Source organism: Acipenser ruthenus, chromosome 3 (genome assembly GCF_902713425.1).
Source record: "Acipenser ruthenus chromosome 3, fAciRut3.2 maternal haplotype, whole genome shotgun sequence".
NCBI classification, from domain to species: domain Eukaryota; kingdom Metazoa; phylum Chordata; class Actinopteri; order Acipenseriformes; family Acipenseridae; genus Acipenser; species Acipenser ruthenus.
In genome coordinates, this window is record NC_081191.1 from 38,906,514 (window position 1) to 38,924,510 (window position 17,997).

At 38.8% G+C, this 17,997-nt stretch overlaps 1 protein-coding gene across 1 annotated transcript in view; it reads left to right on the forward strand.

Moving 5' to 3' along the window:
- The window catches only part of LOC117394915 (dolichyl-diphosphooligosaccharide--protein glycosyltransferase subunit STT3B-like), a 50,328-nt gene that overhangs the window by 19,812 nt on the left and 12,519 nt on the right, over positions 1 to 17,997 (forward strand). The window contains exons 4-10 of the mRNA XM_033993642.3: positions 2,044 to 2,109; positions 7,588 to 7,687; positions 9,325 to 9,423; positions 10,598 to 10,744; positions 11,575 to 11,623; positions 14,921 to 15,075; positions 16,893 to 17,104. Coding sequence (XP_033849533.2) covers positions 2,044 to 2,109; positions 7,588 to 7,687; positions 9,325 to 9,423; positions 10,598 to 10,744; positions 11,575 to 11,623; positions 14,921 to 15,075; positions 16,893 to 17,104 — 828 coding nt within the window. The remainder of the gene's footprint in view (positions 1 to 2,043; positions 2,110 to 7,587; positions 7,688 to 9,324; positions 9,424 to 10,597; positions 10,745 to 11,574; positions 11,624 to 14,920; positions 15,076 to 16,892; positions 17,105 to 17,997) is intronic.

The following is a 17,997-nucleotide window of genomic DNA, read 5'->3' on the forward strand; positions in this document are numbered from 1 at the left end:
ATAACATCATGCATTGAGTTCCATTACAGTCTTGATAGCAAAACAGTTCCAAGACGCATCAAAGCCCACTCAGTAAGGGGAGTGGCTACTTCACGGGCACGGGGAGGGGGAGGGGGAGGGGGAGGGGGGGGAGGGAGAGGGGGAGGGGGGGGAGGGAGAGGGGGAGGGGGAGGGGGGGAGGGGGAGAGGGGGAGGGGGAGGGGGGGAGGGGGAGGGGGAGAGGGGGAGGGGGAGGGGGAGAGGGGGAGGGGGAGGGAGAGGGGGAGGGGGGGAGGGGGAGGGGGAGGGAGAGGGGGGGGGAAACATACTGGGACTGGTGAAGACTGCGTATTGTGGGTAGTAATTCATAGTTATTTAATCACTCGCAGGCTGTAACCCTCAACTCCACAAACCAGCCAGCATTTGTGTAAATAGCAACACATGTAATGAACAATAAAATAAACATTTATCGGTGTCAATTTCAGGTGGAACTTCATGGTCGGCAAGGTGACACGGCTGAGAGAACTTTTTTACATCAGGACTAGCAATTTTCAAAAGGGATTAGTACCACAATATTGTTCGTTTCAAACCCTGCTGGAGCCCTGATTTTGTAATTGCTTTAAATAAATGTATTTTAACCCTTTGCGGTCCATTTATTCAGCGCTTGTCAGGCGCGTCAGGTCCAATTTATTTTCACACGCGCAGTTTATTTTAGACGCGCTGTTTAAAAGTATTTTTTTTCACAGTAAAACAGGTTTAAAAGGCACTGCATATCAACAGGACACTCAGTACTGCATCTCCAGCCCCGCCCCACCCCTTGTTCGCTATATTTTTTACATACCTCGTAATAATAGTACATACCGATAAATCATCTCTTGATCGCTCGTTTTATCACCAAACTCTTCAATAATGCGATCCAAGTCGTTATTTTATTACTATAACATCTAAAAAAAAGCTCTGCAAATGTCTGTGATGTTCTTTGAGCGCTGGATGCGGAAGCAGCTGTCTTGTTTGTTTATGTCCGTGTTATCTATGTGGTGTTGGGTCTATCAGTATTCATGAGATACGCCCCGACATTGGACCGGAAATGGAAATCCTTCCCTGGGGCCCATGACGGCTCTCGGCGGCCCTGGTTAACACTAAGTGAAGCAGTATAGCTGTGACGTTTGAGAGGAGGTTAGTCAAGAGTCTGAAAGCTTGCGTTTAACATTCAAAATGACTAAGAGTATTGAGAGTAAGAAATTAAAACTTTTAATTAGAACAGTGGTTTTGTGTTTCTAACTAGTAACATGACCTGAATGCCGTAGATCCTGAAAAAATAATTAGGTTGTTGACAGTTAAGTTTGTGTGAGCCATAATAACCGTGGCTGTAGTAATCCCATTGTGGCACTGGTACAGTAGTTTAATATTAGACACACCGGCGCATACGTTGCACCGGCGTATAAGTCGCTCCCCCCTTTTTAAAGAAACGAAACCTTTTATTCCAGTTATTGTAAAGCTGCCTTTGCCAGTGTAAAAGCCTCATATCTCAGACGCCATTTGATAAATCCTCCATGCTAAGTGTGCTGCTGACCATGACATTGATCTTGCATGTCCTCCAGTCATGTACCTTTACTGTATAAAGACAGTTACTGTCTTAACATTTGGCACACAGCCGTATGCTTTGATAAATATCAATGATACAGACCACAAGCCTTTGACATGTAGAAAGCTGAATGTTGACATTTTAACAATATTTTTCAGGTTTTGAGCATTTACTTCTATTTTGTGCACTGTTTTTTCTTCAGCATCAGCTCCAATGAGAGCACCCTCTGGGTTTTTGATACACAAACTAGATGCACAGTAGGGGTCTTATCTGCAAACCATTTAAAAGCCTGTATCCCTGAGTCTGATTGGAACTAAGGTCATTGGTGTAACATTTGGGATTTAAATGGCATTTAATTAGAATGACTTTCTTTTAAGCCAAGTTAATTTTATTCTCCACTGTGTTCTCTTTTAATATATATATATATATATTTTTTTTTTGTGCCGAATGTTCTAATTTCTTTTCTTTTTTTCCTAAAGGTGAAGTCTGTAAAAACTGGCTCCATGTTCTGGGCGATAGGCTGTTGTCTCTCTTATTTTTACATGGTAAGTTTTCAGAACTGCAGCTTGCCATGGCTAATAGATCAGGGTCTGAGCATGCCATTGACAACTTTATGCTAAACTGGCAATTTGGAATGAAATCATGTGTAGGAGTATTTCATCTGGGCTCACATTTCAAACCTGGCAATAAAATTAACTACTTACTCTTGTAATACTTGTATATGTCGCAACCCCTGATTTGTGGATTTTATATATAGTTTTAGCTACATCAACATACACAAAAGCTTTCAAATAGTACACCAAAATTATTATTATTATTATTATTATTATTATTATTATTATTATTATTACTATTAGTATTATTAATAATAATTTCTTATACAGGGCGACTTACAATTTTTTACATACAGTTACCTATTTATACAGTTGGGTTTTTACTGGAGCAATCTAGGTGAAGTACCTTGCTCAAGGGTACAGCAGCAGCGTCCACCACCTGGGATTGAACCCACTGCTGCCCTATTAATAATAATATAAAGACTATTGCTTTTGACAACTGACAAGTTTAAATGGTACTTTAGTGTACCAAACTTTGTTAAAGATCTTTTCACACCAGCATTACAAGACTGCAAAAAACATATAAAACTCTCGATCTGTAGTTTGCAGGAAATAAAGATGTTCAATGGCAGTGTTAGGTACTGTTTAACAGTGTTTAGTTTTTGAGCGTGTATTTATGTTCATGGAACACCATTTGTGCCAAAACTATTCATCAGTTAATTTGTCAATTAATTAATCAATTTTTGCATATATTCATAGATTCATTTGTCAATTCATCCATCAGTTCATAAATTGATTTGGCAATTCGTGCAGCAATTCATAAATTATCAATTCATCCATACAAAAGGCTTGACGGGCTTCTAGGTGAATTGATTGCTCCACGACTGACCTGCGAAATTGCAACCAATGAGAATCCAGTCTCAAGCAAAACTGCTTTAGCCAATAAATAATCTTAGTTTACTAGAAAAGGTGTTTTCAATCACTTGAGCAAACCGCAAAAAATAAACCTTTTACTTCGATGGTGTGTTGTATATTGAAGCCCTGAACCGCAGATGGGGGGAATACAAATAATCATCTTGTACGCACACAAAACAGCTACAACTACTGCCTTAAACCATTGATTATAAATAAGGAATACATATGTTCTTCTGTAGAACAGCAAAACACAAAGTTATCCATTTTGATTCACAAATTAGATTTTTGGATAGTTTTATCTGTGTGTCAAATTGGCACTAATATTTCATTTTTTTTTTTAGGGTTCTCGTTAAACACATATTTATTTGGGTATTTGTATCGCTGTGTTATTTATGGTGTTATATATTGAAGTCTTGGCAATTAACAACTTTGTAGAATCATTATCGTTATCGTAGTTTTTGTGTCTGTAATTTTAAAGGCCGGAATGGTATGTCAGAGAGCACAAAAACGCACTTGTACTAGAGCCCACTGATCTACCCCTCTGATCTCACTCCACACTGATCTACCCCTCTCATCTCGCTCTACACACCGATCTACCCCTCTGATCTCGCTCTACACACCGATCTACCCCTCTGATCTCACTCCACACTGATCTACCCTTCTGATCTCGCTCTACACACCGCTCTACCCCTCTGATCTCGCTCTACACACCGCTCTACCCCTCTTATCTCACTCCACGCTGATCTACCCTTCTGATCTCACTCCACACCGCTCTACCCCTCTGATCTCACTCCACACTGATCTACCCTCTGAGCTTGCTCTACATACACCGATCTACCCCTCTGCAGGGTTCTCGCCAAGCCTTTTCAGCCAGGCTGAAAAAACCCGATCCGCTCGTATTGCAGATGCTACTGTGCCTGAACAATAAGGATTGATTGCGCTTCTAGCAGGCTAGATCAGTTGCACGTTGCTGGGTGAAAAAAAAAAATCTTGTAACCACATGACAGCTGTGTCGCGTCTTGACACAACATTTAACCAATCAGAGAGATGAAGGGGTGGGTTTTCTGTGTTAAGCACTTCACAATTATTTTCAAAGCAAAAATAGTGACAGTGAATGCAGGGGGTCAAAATAAGCCGGCGATCTGCGCAATCCACTGCCTAATACTATATTGGGGCCGGCTACTTATATTAAAAAAAATAAGATCATTTTCGGGTATTATCATTGTCCATTTTTTGTCGTATTATTGTACTGTAAAGTGATATATATATATATATATATATATATATATATATATATATATATATATATATATATATATATATATATATATATATACATATATAATATAGTACAGAATAGCTAAACATATGCACCATATCTTAACAATATGTACCCAGGTGCTTGTGAGAGATATTGGGGGTTCATATATAGAGGCTGTATGCCTTTAAGAAGAAAGGCGTGCTGGGACATCAGCTGATGCTTAAGTGCAGAGTTGCTGGATTATTACACTCCGGTTTCATGCAACAGTTATGATGGTGTCCAAACGTGTGCGAGTACTGTTGTGTAAAAAAAAAAAAAAAAAAAAAAAATGGTTTAAATGAACAGTTGCATTCAAAAAATGTAGAACAGCGAAAAACAAAAATAGATGTGCATTAACAAAATCCCCTAAAAACGTAAAATAAAGAAAACAGTTTAAATGAAGCAATAAGCACAATAATTAAGCTAAAAAAGCACAATTAGATGGTCAACGAAAAACAACACATTATTCAAATTCTTTGTCGTATTATATATTTGATGTAAGGCAAGTTTATTTTTCCGTTAAAAGTGCTCCCGGCTATAATGTTCTGCCGCCCAGCTGTACAGAATTCCTGGGGAAAACCCTGCTCTGATCTCACTGTACACATTGATTTACAGCAGCTTGGATCCAGCACTGCATCACCAGCTATATCCTGCCACCCCACTGGACTGATGCATTCTGCAAACTTATTATTCTTATAATACTGCTTTTTATATTCATTTATTGAATATAAAAAGACATATTTGCGTTATTTATTGTATTTGTCAGTTAATGCATATTGATTCGAGTGAAAAAGACAACCAGTTCTTCACAAAAATTATTTCTTTTAACAAATTATTTCCATTCTTTTTTTATTTAGGCTTTTCTCTTCACATTTTTTAGAAAACAAAAAAGCACAAACAATCTCAACGCGTTTCGACAAAGAGTCTTAATCATGTGTCAACATCGCAGGTACCTCGCCTTGTCATAAAATGGGATTTCATTTCATGTGGAAATAAAAAGCAGCATTTAATTTTGTTTAGCATTTAATTTATGTATTTTATGTGTAACATTTAATCATAATGTGATTTTCATTCTTTTCGTTTAGGAGCAAAGTGTGATCTATGGTCGTCTCAAATGGCTCTTGTTTTAATTGGGACAGCTGCTTATTCTGGATATTTTTACTTCTCCCGAGGCGTCCCAATAAAGTGGCGCCCACTGTACTCGTTGGTGGGCCCCCTAGTGTTGATTTCCTAACACAACATCCCTAAATTGTAATACTTTCACTCTTCCCTCTTGGTATCTTTACAGTCCAATTCTCTTTTCTAAAGGGGTACATTTCATTATTGACCAAAATTGATAAAAAAAATGTCTTCAATGAATCTACTAAAAATAGTCATACCCAAATATTTTTCTCTTGCACTGAGAATATATTATTTATTTCAGTGAAAAGATATCCTGTACATGTTTCAATATATAGTCCCAAATTTATTTTAATACCAGGATCTTGGATCGAGTTACGGGAAGTTATTCATGTCTGACTTTTTTTTTTTTTTTTTTTTTTTTTTTTTTCCCTCTTGCAAGGCAAACCTTTCTCTCTCGACTATGAAACAGTAATACAAATACAGACCTATTTTTAATGTAGTCCCATGTAAACGTTAATTTGTGTATGCGTATTGCTCAGATTACCTCCGCTCCTGCAATTGCAACATTATTTATTATTAACTGTAATTAAAAACATTGTTAAATGTATTTCTGAACCATTATACCATAAGTGTACAGTTTTGTCTTCATGTGAACAGTATATCATGTCATCTTAGTGTTGGAGAACCCTGTACAATTGTTACAAGAAACTATTATATTTGGTGTATCTTGTGTTGCCATATTGCAGCAATATTCCCGATTTTTTTAATTTATTTATACACATCACTGTGTATCTAGTTCATGCTCCCTCCTGCAACAGTGCTGGTAAATCAACTGAGAAATATATTTCCCAGTTGATTTAGACCCATGATGTGTGAAGAGTCTGCAATATGTTTAAAAATATATATACGTTGCGATATAGGCCACACAGGATTGGTATCAATGAGTTTCTTGTAAACTTTGCAGGGTGTTATGTAACAGAGTCGATTTATTTATTTTTCTACAATATTCTAAGGTGGTAAATATAGCCAACAGTAACAAACCAAAAAAAACAATAAGATTCACGTCCATACAAACTCTTATAACAAGTATAGTACTGCGAAGGTTGCATGTATGTTTCATGTAGCATTATATTCTGCTGTAAATTAGTGCCTTTTGTTCCAACCACATAAGGAAACATTAAACTATTTTTACATACCTTTTTTTGTATACCATTTGGAATTTGAAAGCTGCATTTTATATACCATCTATATATATATATATATGTGTGTGTGTGTGTGTGTGTGTGTGTGTGTGTGTGTGTGTATATGTATGTATGTATGTATGTATGTTTCTACACTGCATACCTGAATTTACTTATCCTACCAATAGTCATGAGGGCTGAGCAGCAAACTGGTGTTTTTGTTTTCTTTTGAAGAACTCTTTTCTAATGTGATGGATTGCACCTCCAAACGCTCACTGCTCCTAAACATCCTGCTGGGGACAGTGGTTGATTTTTCAGTGCATTTCCTTTTCAAAGGAACCTCTTAAGCCTGGTACACGGTGGTGATACATGCAGGCATTCTGACAGCATCTCTGATATTGTCTGTACGCAATTTGGTTGGTATCTGATGCTGCGTTTGCAAATTAAATTTGCAAACAGAATTTCTGTTGCTACAAACAATATAATACATTGTATTCCATCATACTCTAAAACACTGCAACAAAATGTATTTTAAATCTATTTCTACTTTTGTGGTGCATTGCGATTCTAGCCAGATCTACACACTGTATGTAAATGATGCATCAGTTTGAGAGCTTGTTTACCCACCTAGGTCCTATTTTTAGCAATTTTGGAACCTGAAGTGCAGCAGCATCTGCAACCATCCTACCTCCTTTCTCCATATTGTCTTTTAAGCTTCCTCAATAATGGAGCATTTGCTGCTTTGAACGATTTTTCATAGAGAAAGACCATTCAAAAACCTCATTCATGCACTAAAATTAAGTCAGTCTAGGGTTAATTAGAAAATATAAATGTGAATCCTGTATGAATTAAGATGTCTGACGCAGCAACTAATATGAAACTCCATAATAGGCATGTAAAGACAAAAATGATTAACTGAAGATACTAAAATCAGTCTCTGTATTTCTCTAGGTGTCTGCTTGGGGTGGTTATGTGTTCATCATCAACCTGATCCCTCTGCATGTCTTTGTGCTGTTGCTTATGCAAAGGTTCAGCCGCAGAGTCTATATAGGTAAGTGACTGGAAGCCTTTTGCATTACTTTATTAAACAAAGATTTTAAAATCTGCTTTTATCTTTATAAAATATTTAAATACAATATAATCTCTGATACTCATTCCAAAGTGTTGCATAGGCATGTTTTTGTTGTTTTAAAATGGAACATTGTGCTGAGAACAACTTTTTTAATAGTATATCTTTAAGGCAGTCAGACTAGCAGAAGTATGTATGGATTGAAGAATGGTGGGCATGAAATCAATTATGTACCCTGCTGGGTTTAAATTATTGATAACTTTGTCTAGCTCCTTTTCACAACTCCTGCAATTGGCCAGCAGCTTTTTTTTTTTCTTCTGTGTCCTTGCTGACAAGTTTCAGCACACACTTCTTCTGCTGTATGTTGACCTGTTTTTTAGAGCAGGTTTTATTTAAAATCTAAAAACTATAAAGCACGTTGTCTTATACTGGTGTGACAGTATATCCCAAGTTAAAACTCCCAGGGTTTTTTTTTTATATATATATATTACTGGAATTTGCAGTAGTTGATTCCACATTTTCAACAGTGCTTAAGGTCTGTGTTATCTAACTTAAATGGTTTGAGAAATAAAACTTGAGAGCTTGTAGTAAGAGTGGAGGTTTTATGTCACGGGCAATTGAAGGGTGATTATTCTTCGGTGATTAAAAGAGAGGTATTCCTCGTCTCAGAGACTCATTAGCCCTTCCCATCTCCTTCTTTTTTTTTTTTTTTTTTTAAATAATAATTTGGAATCACTAATTATTTTTTCTCCCCAATTTGGAAAGCCCAATCCTCCCCCCCCCCCCCCCCCCAAAACCGGCTCACCGCTGCCACCCCCATGCTGACTTGGGAAAGACGAAGACGGACACACGCTTCCTCCAAAATGTGTGCTGTCAGCCGTCCAATTCTTTTCACTCTGCAGGCCTGCCATGCAGCCACAGAGCTACAGCGTTGGAGGACCATGCAGCTCTGGGCAGCTTACACTCAGGCCCACAGGTGCCCGGCCAGTCTACAGGGGTCGCTGGTGTGCGGTGAGCCGAGGACACCCTGGCCGACCTAAGCCCTCTCTACCCGGGTGGTGCTCAGCCAATTGTGCTCCGCCCCATGGGAACTCCCATCCACGGTCGGCAGTGGAATAGCCTGGACTCAAACCGGCGACCTCCAGGCTATAGAGCGCATCTAGCACTCCACACGGAGTGCCTTTACCGGATGCGCCTCTCGGGAGCACCCTGCTCTTCCGACCTCTTTCTAAGTATAAAACTGTAGCTAATGATAAAACCGCTGTTTTCAGTAGCTCCTTGTGAATAAGATCAACGAAGAATGGTTAATATTCCCTGACATTCTCTGTGTTCATAATGTAATTAGACCTGTTTAATCTTTAGATTCCAATATTCATATACACAGTGTATTTTAAGAGATTATATAGAAAAGCAAAATACACAGATAATAAATGGAACCAAGTAAGGAGAAGCTCAGTGTGATGGTCACAGCAGTTTGTCTCTGCACCATCCCATTAGTTTTCATTAACATTCAATAACTGAATAATAAAATGGCAACATTAAAAGGTCATTTCTAAAAGGTCATTTCTCATATCTACAATTGTATAGTATTCTTAACATGTCTTTTTCTGTCTTTTTAGCCTACAGCACATTCTACATTGTAGGGTTGGTGCTGTCTATGCAGATCCCGTTTGTTGGGTTCCAGCCTATAAGAACAAGTGAACACATGGCAGCTGCAGGTACTTTGTAGATTTCTATCTGTCGCACAGTCCTGGATTCTTTTAAACCCCAAAGAAGTCCAGATGTATTGTTAGGATAGAATGGTAAAATGATAGTTACAGTCACACCCTCTTTTTTATGTCCAGTACTAACACAGTTCAGCACTTTACTTGTTACTCTAGTGATAAAAAAAATCAATAAATGAATCAGTGAAGCAAAACATTAACAATTATATATGTCTATATGTGTAACCCCCTTCTGCTGTGTTAACACTGTAAATCCTGTATGTCCTCCTATGGACTGATCAAAGGGCATTGTAGGCTTTAATCAGTTTTACTTGGGTAACTTGATAATGGCTTTTGATAATAATTAGATCATAGGGGACAAGAAGATGCAACCGTTGTTTCGGGGAATGCTAATGCCTATTGTTATACATGAAGATCGTTTCGGGCATGTTGGTAATGTAACACTATCACTCTGACGATAAAATGTTCCTGCCGAAGGCTAGCAATACTGCTGGCAGAAAACCCCACTGTCTGTATTGTGTCGATTTCAGCCAGTTGACAGCTGGATGTACATGTCTGCAAAATGGCTAGTAAAGCGTAAAAGAAAAACTATTCGACCTGCGAGACACTCAGCAGTTTCCAACTAATAATAAAATGTAAAAACTGAGACAGGGATTCAACACTTCCAGGCAATTGAAGAATAGAAATATATGATGTGAGCAAATGTGAATGTGCTCTCGTTTCTTTAAGTACTTTCCAATACAGTGCAGTTGCCCTGTTTCTAACTAAGCAGAAAGGGCATTGTTGAGTGGTAGTTTGCTGTGGGTTTCAGATAGATCATCTGTTAAAACTGTTTATCCACGGTTCAGAAGTGTTTCTCTTTTTATATAGGGCAGGGTATTGATTGTTTCTGATATGTATTCAGACATGGCAGATTGAAATTGATGCAAGAGCTACAGTACAGATATATTGACCTTATTCCTCTACCACTCATCTGGACTGTGGATTAGCATCATCTTAAAGGTTGAGTTTTTAGGTAGGCATGTGTTGCCTGTCCATCATGTCCCCCCCCCCTGCATCAATTGGGTAGTTTGATTTTATATTGCTCCGACTGATACTAACTCTGGTCTGCTATATAAAAAATCATTTAAAAAAAATAGCTGAGATGTGACATTTTATTTCAAACCAGGTGTATTTGCGCTACTTCAAGCATATGCCTTCCTGCAGTATCTTAAAGACCGGCTAACTAAACAGGAATTTCAGACGTTGTTTTTCCTTGGAGTTTCGCTGGCTGCTGGAGTGGTGTTCCTGAGTGTCATCTACCTGACCTATACAGGTAAGCCTCTTTTGGAGAAGCAGGTGACTGCTTGTGGAAAGTCCTCTGGGACACTGTTGGAAACAAGTTGTTATAATTCAATAGTTTAGCCATGTCGTCATGTACATTTTTTGAAAAGAACAAAAACAACAAATAGAACAATAAAACTTAATCAAGTGCTTGAGTTCTACATTTAATATTTAATGACTAATATTTTTTAAAATAATTTAAGAGCACCGTAGTTAATTCCTAAAGTATTATTGACTCATGCAACACTACTTTAGACATTTGGTATGCAATTATTGTAGAATCTGCATTAGTGAAACTCCTTGAAGCATGAAAAACTAAAGCTGTGGTGACTTAACTTTTTGAAAGCGGTTCTGCATAATCAACCTCATTGTTCTAATTTAGCGAATCATCTTAACAAATCATCTGAAAAGGAGTTATTCTGAGACTGAGGGCTCTCTCCCTTAAGTTTACACACTCTTAATAGTCGTCCCTACCCTGCATTTAAAAAAAAATAAAAAATTCCACCATCAACTCTTGTAACCCGTTATCTATGTTTCCCTACCTAGTTTAATTGAGTTTGAAACGTTTAAGAATTGAGAGAAATAACATCAACTTCAAATGACCTTTCTTGCTAAGACAACTCTTGTTTGGCATTTTAAAAAGTAATTCAGGTCAGCATATTGTATCCTGTCTTCCCAAACTCTTCACCTTTTCTGGGAATTGAGAGAATTAAATTGGTTTGAAAACTTAATGATTTTTGAAGACAGCTTGGCTGAGCGCTGATTGGTAAAATGTATGACATTCAGTGAAAGGCAGTAGCTTAACCCTTTGTCTCTGTTTAGGGTACATTGCACCGTGGAGCGGCAGGTTCTATTCGCTGTGGGACACTGGGTAAGCATTTTCCAGCAGTGTTGGTGTCCGCATGCCTGTCAAGCCCGGCTATTGCAAGCTCTTAAGTAAAAGGGAAAGTTATTTATTCTGTGGGACTGTCTATATCTATCTGCTTGGCATGCAAATGTGCAATAATGCAATATATATTTTTTTTTGCAAGTTTCTGTTGTGTAATGTAATAATAAACGAGAACCAAATCTTTGAGTTTTTTTCCCCTTCACTTTACAACGTCATTTCCACATTTTTGTTTTATTTGAAGTGTTTAAAGTTCAATTTCAGTTTTTGTTTGCTTGTTCAGCTACAAAATGGCACAAGTAAACCTCATATTATTACTTTATGAAAACATGTCGATAACCAATGTATAATGTAAAGAAAAGGCAAGGGCAAGGAATGAAAGAAAATTAATAAATAAAATGCATTGTTAACGTCATGTACTATTTATTTCGGTAATCAACAAAACAACGTTTAACTTGAACTGTTATTTCTGGCCTCATTTGTTTTGTAGTTAATTCACTGGGGTAAATTAAGTCCTGCACAACTTATTCTTTACCCCTGGGATATTTTATTTATTTATTTATTTTTATATATATTTTAGTAGTTGCCAATTTTTAATTTTTGTTGTTGTTGTTGTTTTCTCCCCAATTTAGTAGTGTGTTTAGCTCAGCTCACTGCTACCACCCCTACGCTGACTCAGGAGGGGTGAAGACAAACACACGCTGTCCTCTGAAGCGTGTGCCGTTAGCCTCCCACTTTTTTACACACTGCAGACTCGCCATGCAGCCACCCAGAGCTACAGCGTCGGAGGACAACGCAGCCCTGGGCAGCTTACAGGCAAGCCCGCAGGCGCCCGGCCAGACCACAGGGGTCACTGGTGCGCGGTGAGCCAAGGACACCCTGGCTGACCTAACTCTCCCTCCCCCCGGGCGGCGCTCGGCCAATTGTGCGCTGCCCCCTGGGAGATCCCGTCCTTGGTCGGCAAAAGAATAGCCTGGACTCGAACCGGCGACGTCCAGACTATAGAGTGCATCCTGCACGCTACGCGAGTGCTTTTACTGAATGCGCCACTCCAGAAGCCCCATATTTTTCTATTTTAACTTGTTACATATTGTAAGGGCTTGCTGTAAAATAAAGGCACACACAGGGGCCACAGCCACGCCCCCTGCAGCTGCTGCTATGTTGTCTCTGCCTGCATTCAGAGCAATATAATGGCTTTTATTACTTTTTGAAAAACTAACATATATTTAAATTGAGTGAATCTCTGAACATGAAAATCCTATGTTCATCCCAGCACTACTTTATTATTGTAGTTTTATTAACATACACTAGCCTACTGCTTTTCTTTTACGTATTCTGTTCATTTCATATGTTGATGCACGTGCAAAAAATATTTTATTTATTTATTGATTCATATTGTCAAGTGGTCAACGCTGTCTTGGAGAACACTTTGGCTAAGAGAACACTTTGCTTGCTTCCCGAGGGGTGTTCTCTTAGCTGGAGACTACTGTATTTTGGATTAAGAGTTTAATCTAAGGTTTAAATGTAGATTTACAGCATTAGTTTGCTTTTAACTTGTAAGCATGTGCTGCTAATCGCTTGGTACCCCTGATACATATTGATGCACAAAAGAAACGCAACACTCGGGTCTAATGGATTTAATCAAATATTTTAAACGGATATCAAACTCAATCACAGAAAATGTGAACAAAATACAGATCAAAAAATCATAAGTTTTCAGTATGAAATGTGACACACTATCAAAATGAAAACATTACAAAGTTAGTATTGGGTATTAGCACAATCCTGGCAGCGTTGATGCAAAGACCTGATCAACCTCTGGATAGACTGCTGTGGGATATTCTGCCACTCTTCCTGTGCAGCTGCAGCCAGCTGGAAAAGGTTGGCTGGTCGCGTTTGTCTCCTGTGGATGGCACTGGCGATTTGGTCCCACAGATGTTCTGTTGGACTCAGGTCAGGAGAAAAAGCTGGCCACGGCAAGACCTCGACATTGTTTTCTTGAAGTCATGCAATTGTAATGCTGGCACTGTGTGGTCTTGCCTTGTCCTGCTGGGAAATCAACACTTCCGGATTGGCTCGCAGGAATGGAAAAACTGTTGCCTCAAGGACTTCATCAATGTATCACTGAGCAGTAAGGTTGCCCTCAATCTGCACCAAAGGCTTACTTGTGTTAAAGGAGATTCCTCCCTGCATCATCACACTTCCACCACCCCACCGGTTGGCTTGAACAACGCAGCAGTCAGCTTAACGCTCACCACGATGTGGTGGGCTGGTGTGGTGACCCTCTGCCTTCTAGGGCGTGGCCTGTCCCTCACAGAGCTCGTTTCCTGGTTTCGCTGGATCAGTCTGCTGATTGTTGAAGCAGAACATCTCATTCTCCAGGCAACTTCTCTCACAGCCAGGCCGCCTTCAATCATGCCAATAGCAACCAGGCGGTCTTCATTACTTAAGCGGGGCATGGTCGTATCTTTCACTGTTCTTGCGTTTAATTAAAATCATGTATTTTCGAATGGCTGTTTGTACAGATTCTTAATCACCTCATTTTGGCAATTTTAACTCAACTCAAATATCAAACACTGAGCACCTGGTGTTTTTATGAAATCACATGACTTGAACTCAGTATTTTGGTATCCCAAGGTACAATACTACTCAAACAATCAACAAACCTATCTGCTCACTATGTAAAATGTAAATTACATCATGTATGTGCCCAATGAGCTATTGATGTAAAACTTAGACTGTTGCGTTTTATTGTGCATCATTGTGTGTGTGTGTGTGTGTGTGTGTGTGTGTGTGTGTATGGGTTAAGATCTATAACAAAACAGTTTGCTATCCTTGCTCTTTGGATGAAGGTCTTCAGGTGCTATTACAGCACATATAAGTAACTTAATTCTTCTCAAACAAAAGACATTTGCTGCTTCACTGCATATCCTGACCTGGACTGTAAATGCACAATATCTTATGTGGTTGCTACACTCCAGTGGGCTCCTTTTGCTGTGCTGCATTAGTCTCTATCTTCACTCTGAATGAAGGCCTGTTGATGGCTGAAACTATCATTGCTGGTTTTGTTATAGGCTTGCTGAATTGCTTGTCTTTGTGAGCTGTTACTATAAAGGTTTCTAACAGAAGTGAATGTTAGCCGTGTCTACAAATTGCAGTATAATACGTTTACTTTAGGTGAAAAACTACCACCTGCAGTGCTAAACAGTTTAGTATTTCCAATTTAAATGTTTTACCCTGCCATTTTGCAAGCATTACAGTTGTTGATTTATCTCTTTTCAGGTATGCCAAAATTCATATCCCGATCATCGCTTCAGTGTCTGAACATCAGCCCACCACTTGGGTTTCCTTCTTTTTTGATCTGCATATCTTGGTCTGCACATTCCCTGCAGGCCTTTGGTTCTGTATCAAGAACATCAATGATGAAAGAGTCTTTGGTAAGAGCAGGATTTTTTTCATAACCTGCTTTCACATGGATACTACATCATCCTTATCCTTTTTTCTATGCGCACTGTATACTGGTCATATCACCAAGAAGGATGTACATGGTTTTACCTTCACATACCAAAAAAAGCATGTTGCACACCAATTAAGTAAGAATGTCTCTGGTTTGGCTGTCCTGTCTGTCATCATGCTTTATGAACAGCAGGTACTGAGGAGTGTCGACTCCCAAGCCAGGATATAAAGTGTGTGTGTGTGTGTGTGTGTGTGTGTGTGTGTGTGTGTGTGTGAAAGCTTCTTTATAACTTTGAACACAGTTCTGGGTTTTCAACACTGTCTTTGGTGGATAACGCACTCTTGACAACAGAGGATTGTTTTTAAACCGGACAACACCTGTATATTTTTAATTGTTCCTTGGTGCCCCTTTTCAGTGGAAACACTGCTTCTTTGACCAAAAAATCCAAAACAACAAAATAAATTCTAGCTCCTGTTTTGGAGCGCTAACTAAACTTAACAAGACCCCTAACTTTGTTAGTCGGCTAATCAACCATTACTGCATGGGTATTTACCTCTTAAAGACCCGAAACCTAAAATAAGATATATCAAAGTTGATTGCAAAGCCTGTGACGCAGTCATGGCCCGCCGCGGAGACTAAATGCATCAGTGATGTAGCCAGGATTTAGTTTAGTTTTAGTTTTACCTGACAGGGGAGCCTGGTATCAGATAAGTACTTGTTGCTTATGACTGTATAATTCACTCATTATTGTACTTTACATGATTTATTTAATTTATTTACGCTGTAATAGGTTTTAAAAAATTAATTACATGAGTTTCTCCCTCATTTTGTAACCCTAGCTACTTGTTACTGGGGATCTGTATGGTATCACACAAGACATCCTTTTGGCTTAGCCTTGTAGCATTCCAGCCATTTTGCAATATTGCCTTTGCGACGGGTTTGGTACACTTACCCATGTGGTAATGGTTACATTTCGTACTTGAAAGGGAACTGTAGGACTATTATCATAACCCTGGTTCCCTGAAATAGAAATGTAACCATTAACCTTCAGGGTTGCTGCAACCATGATTGCAGCAAGCTTGAAGGAAAAATGACGCTGAGATCTGTGCGCGCAGTATTTTTATGTCCACGGGGGCAGGCCATGACTGCATCACAGGCTTTGCAATCAACTTTGCATTCAAGTATCGAGTCTTGAAGAGATAAACACCCATGCAGTAATGGTTACTTTTCTATTTCAGGGAACCAGGGTTATGATAATAAACCTTCACACAGCCAGCTATTGTCTTTTTGTACCTGCCTGGCTCATTAAATTGTGAACAAGTGTTCTGCATACCTGAGGTGTAGTTTTTCAATCATTTAAACAGAAAGGACTACATTTCTTTTTCACCAACCTTTTTTTTTTTTTTTTTTTTAATGCAGATCTTCCATTCCAGGGTAAAGACTAAAGTTCTATTTGGGTCCTACGTATCTTCCTTCTACAATTTGACCCTATACTCTACCACACATACACACACACACACAGCTATTTAGCTATTAAGGACAAATTGCCTTATTTAATTTTTCTGTATCAAATGTATACCATAGGATTTTGAGAATTTGAAAAATGTGTAGTTTATCCAATTTGCATAACAAAGTTTAACTTTTAAATGTGTACTGCTCAATGAATGCTGAAACTCCATAATGGCACAGTGCATTTGGAGCTTCGGGCTGCTTGAGTTAATTTAACTGCATGGAGTTCGCGGAGAGACTAGGGATTGGATAATTCTCATTTTACAATTTTGTTCTTTCCCATTGCAGTGGCCCTCTATGCAATCAGCGCAGTGTATTTTGCTGGAGTGATGGTGCGGCTGATGCTCACATTGACCCCAGTGGTGTGTATGCTATCTGCCATCGCTTTCTCCAATGTCTTTGAACAATATCTGGGGGACGACCTAAAGAGGGAGAACCCACCCATAGAGGACAGCAGTGATGAAGATGACAAAAGAAATTCTGGAAACCTGTACGATAAGGTAAGTACGCTCTGTTCATTGCAGTGCACATTGCCCTGTATGTTAGTTTTGTTCTGCCAAAGAAAAATTCTGGGACAAAGATTTGCTTGCTTTCAAAAAGTTTTTGCCAGGAAGTTGAGTTTAGGTTCATTTGGCAAAAAGTGCATCACTAATAAAAACAACCCTTGCACAGTAAGCCTTCCTTTTATATATAATCTATTTAGGGAAAGCGATAGCCTTTGTTTTGTAAGGCAGTTCTGCATGGGACAGGTGTAAACTCTTGAGACTTTTAAAAACAGTACTGTATTTCATTACCAGTGCTACTCTTTGATCAACATAGCCCTTGACATGCTTAATACTGTTAAATCATTTCTCAATCCAATTTATTGTTTCACAGGAAAAACCTCCTGACATTTCAGAAGTGTTCTTGCTAAGCTGCTGCTCTTGCACTGGGTGTAATCAGCCCAAGAGGGCAATTACTTTACATTGACAGTGAATGCAGCAACCCAAATCCATCTAAATATGAGTAATTTATAGTACATGTATTGCAGAAGTCTAGCACCAAAGTACAAACAGTTTAAAAAGTGTTTACATCCCCCACCCCCGTCACTGCTGATTGGCTAGCTGTGGAAGAAGCTGATCTTCTATTGGTTACAAAGAAGCCCAGAAATGGCTGCCAAGAGAGCCTCTGGCAACGCACAGACTAATCTGTGTATTTACATATTTTGTAAATTAGCAAATCGGTTATACTGCTTTCTTAATACATGAACCTGATGTGTATTAAATGCTGCAATCTAGTATAGTTACAAACAAAACACCATAGTCACTAAGGTATAAGGAAAAAATCGTGTTGTGTAATTTTATAACACTTCGTGGTCAATGTACTTGTTGGGACGTTTTAAAATAAATAAATA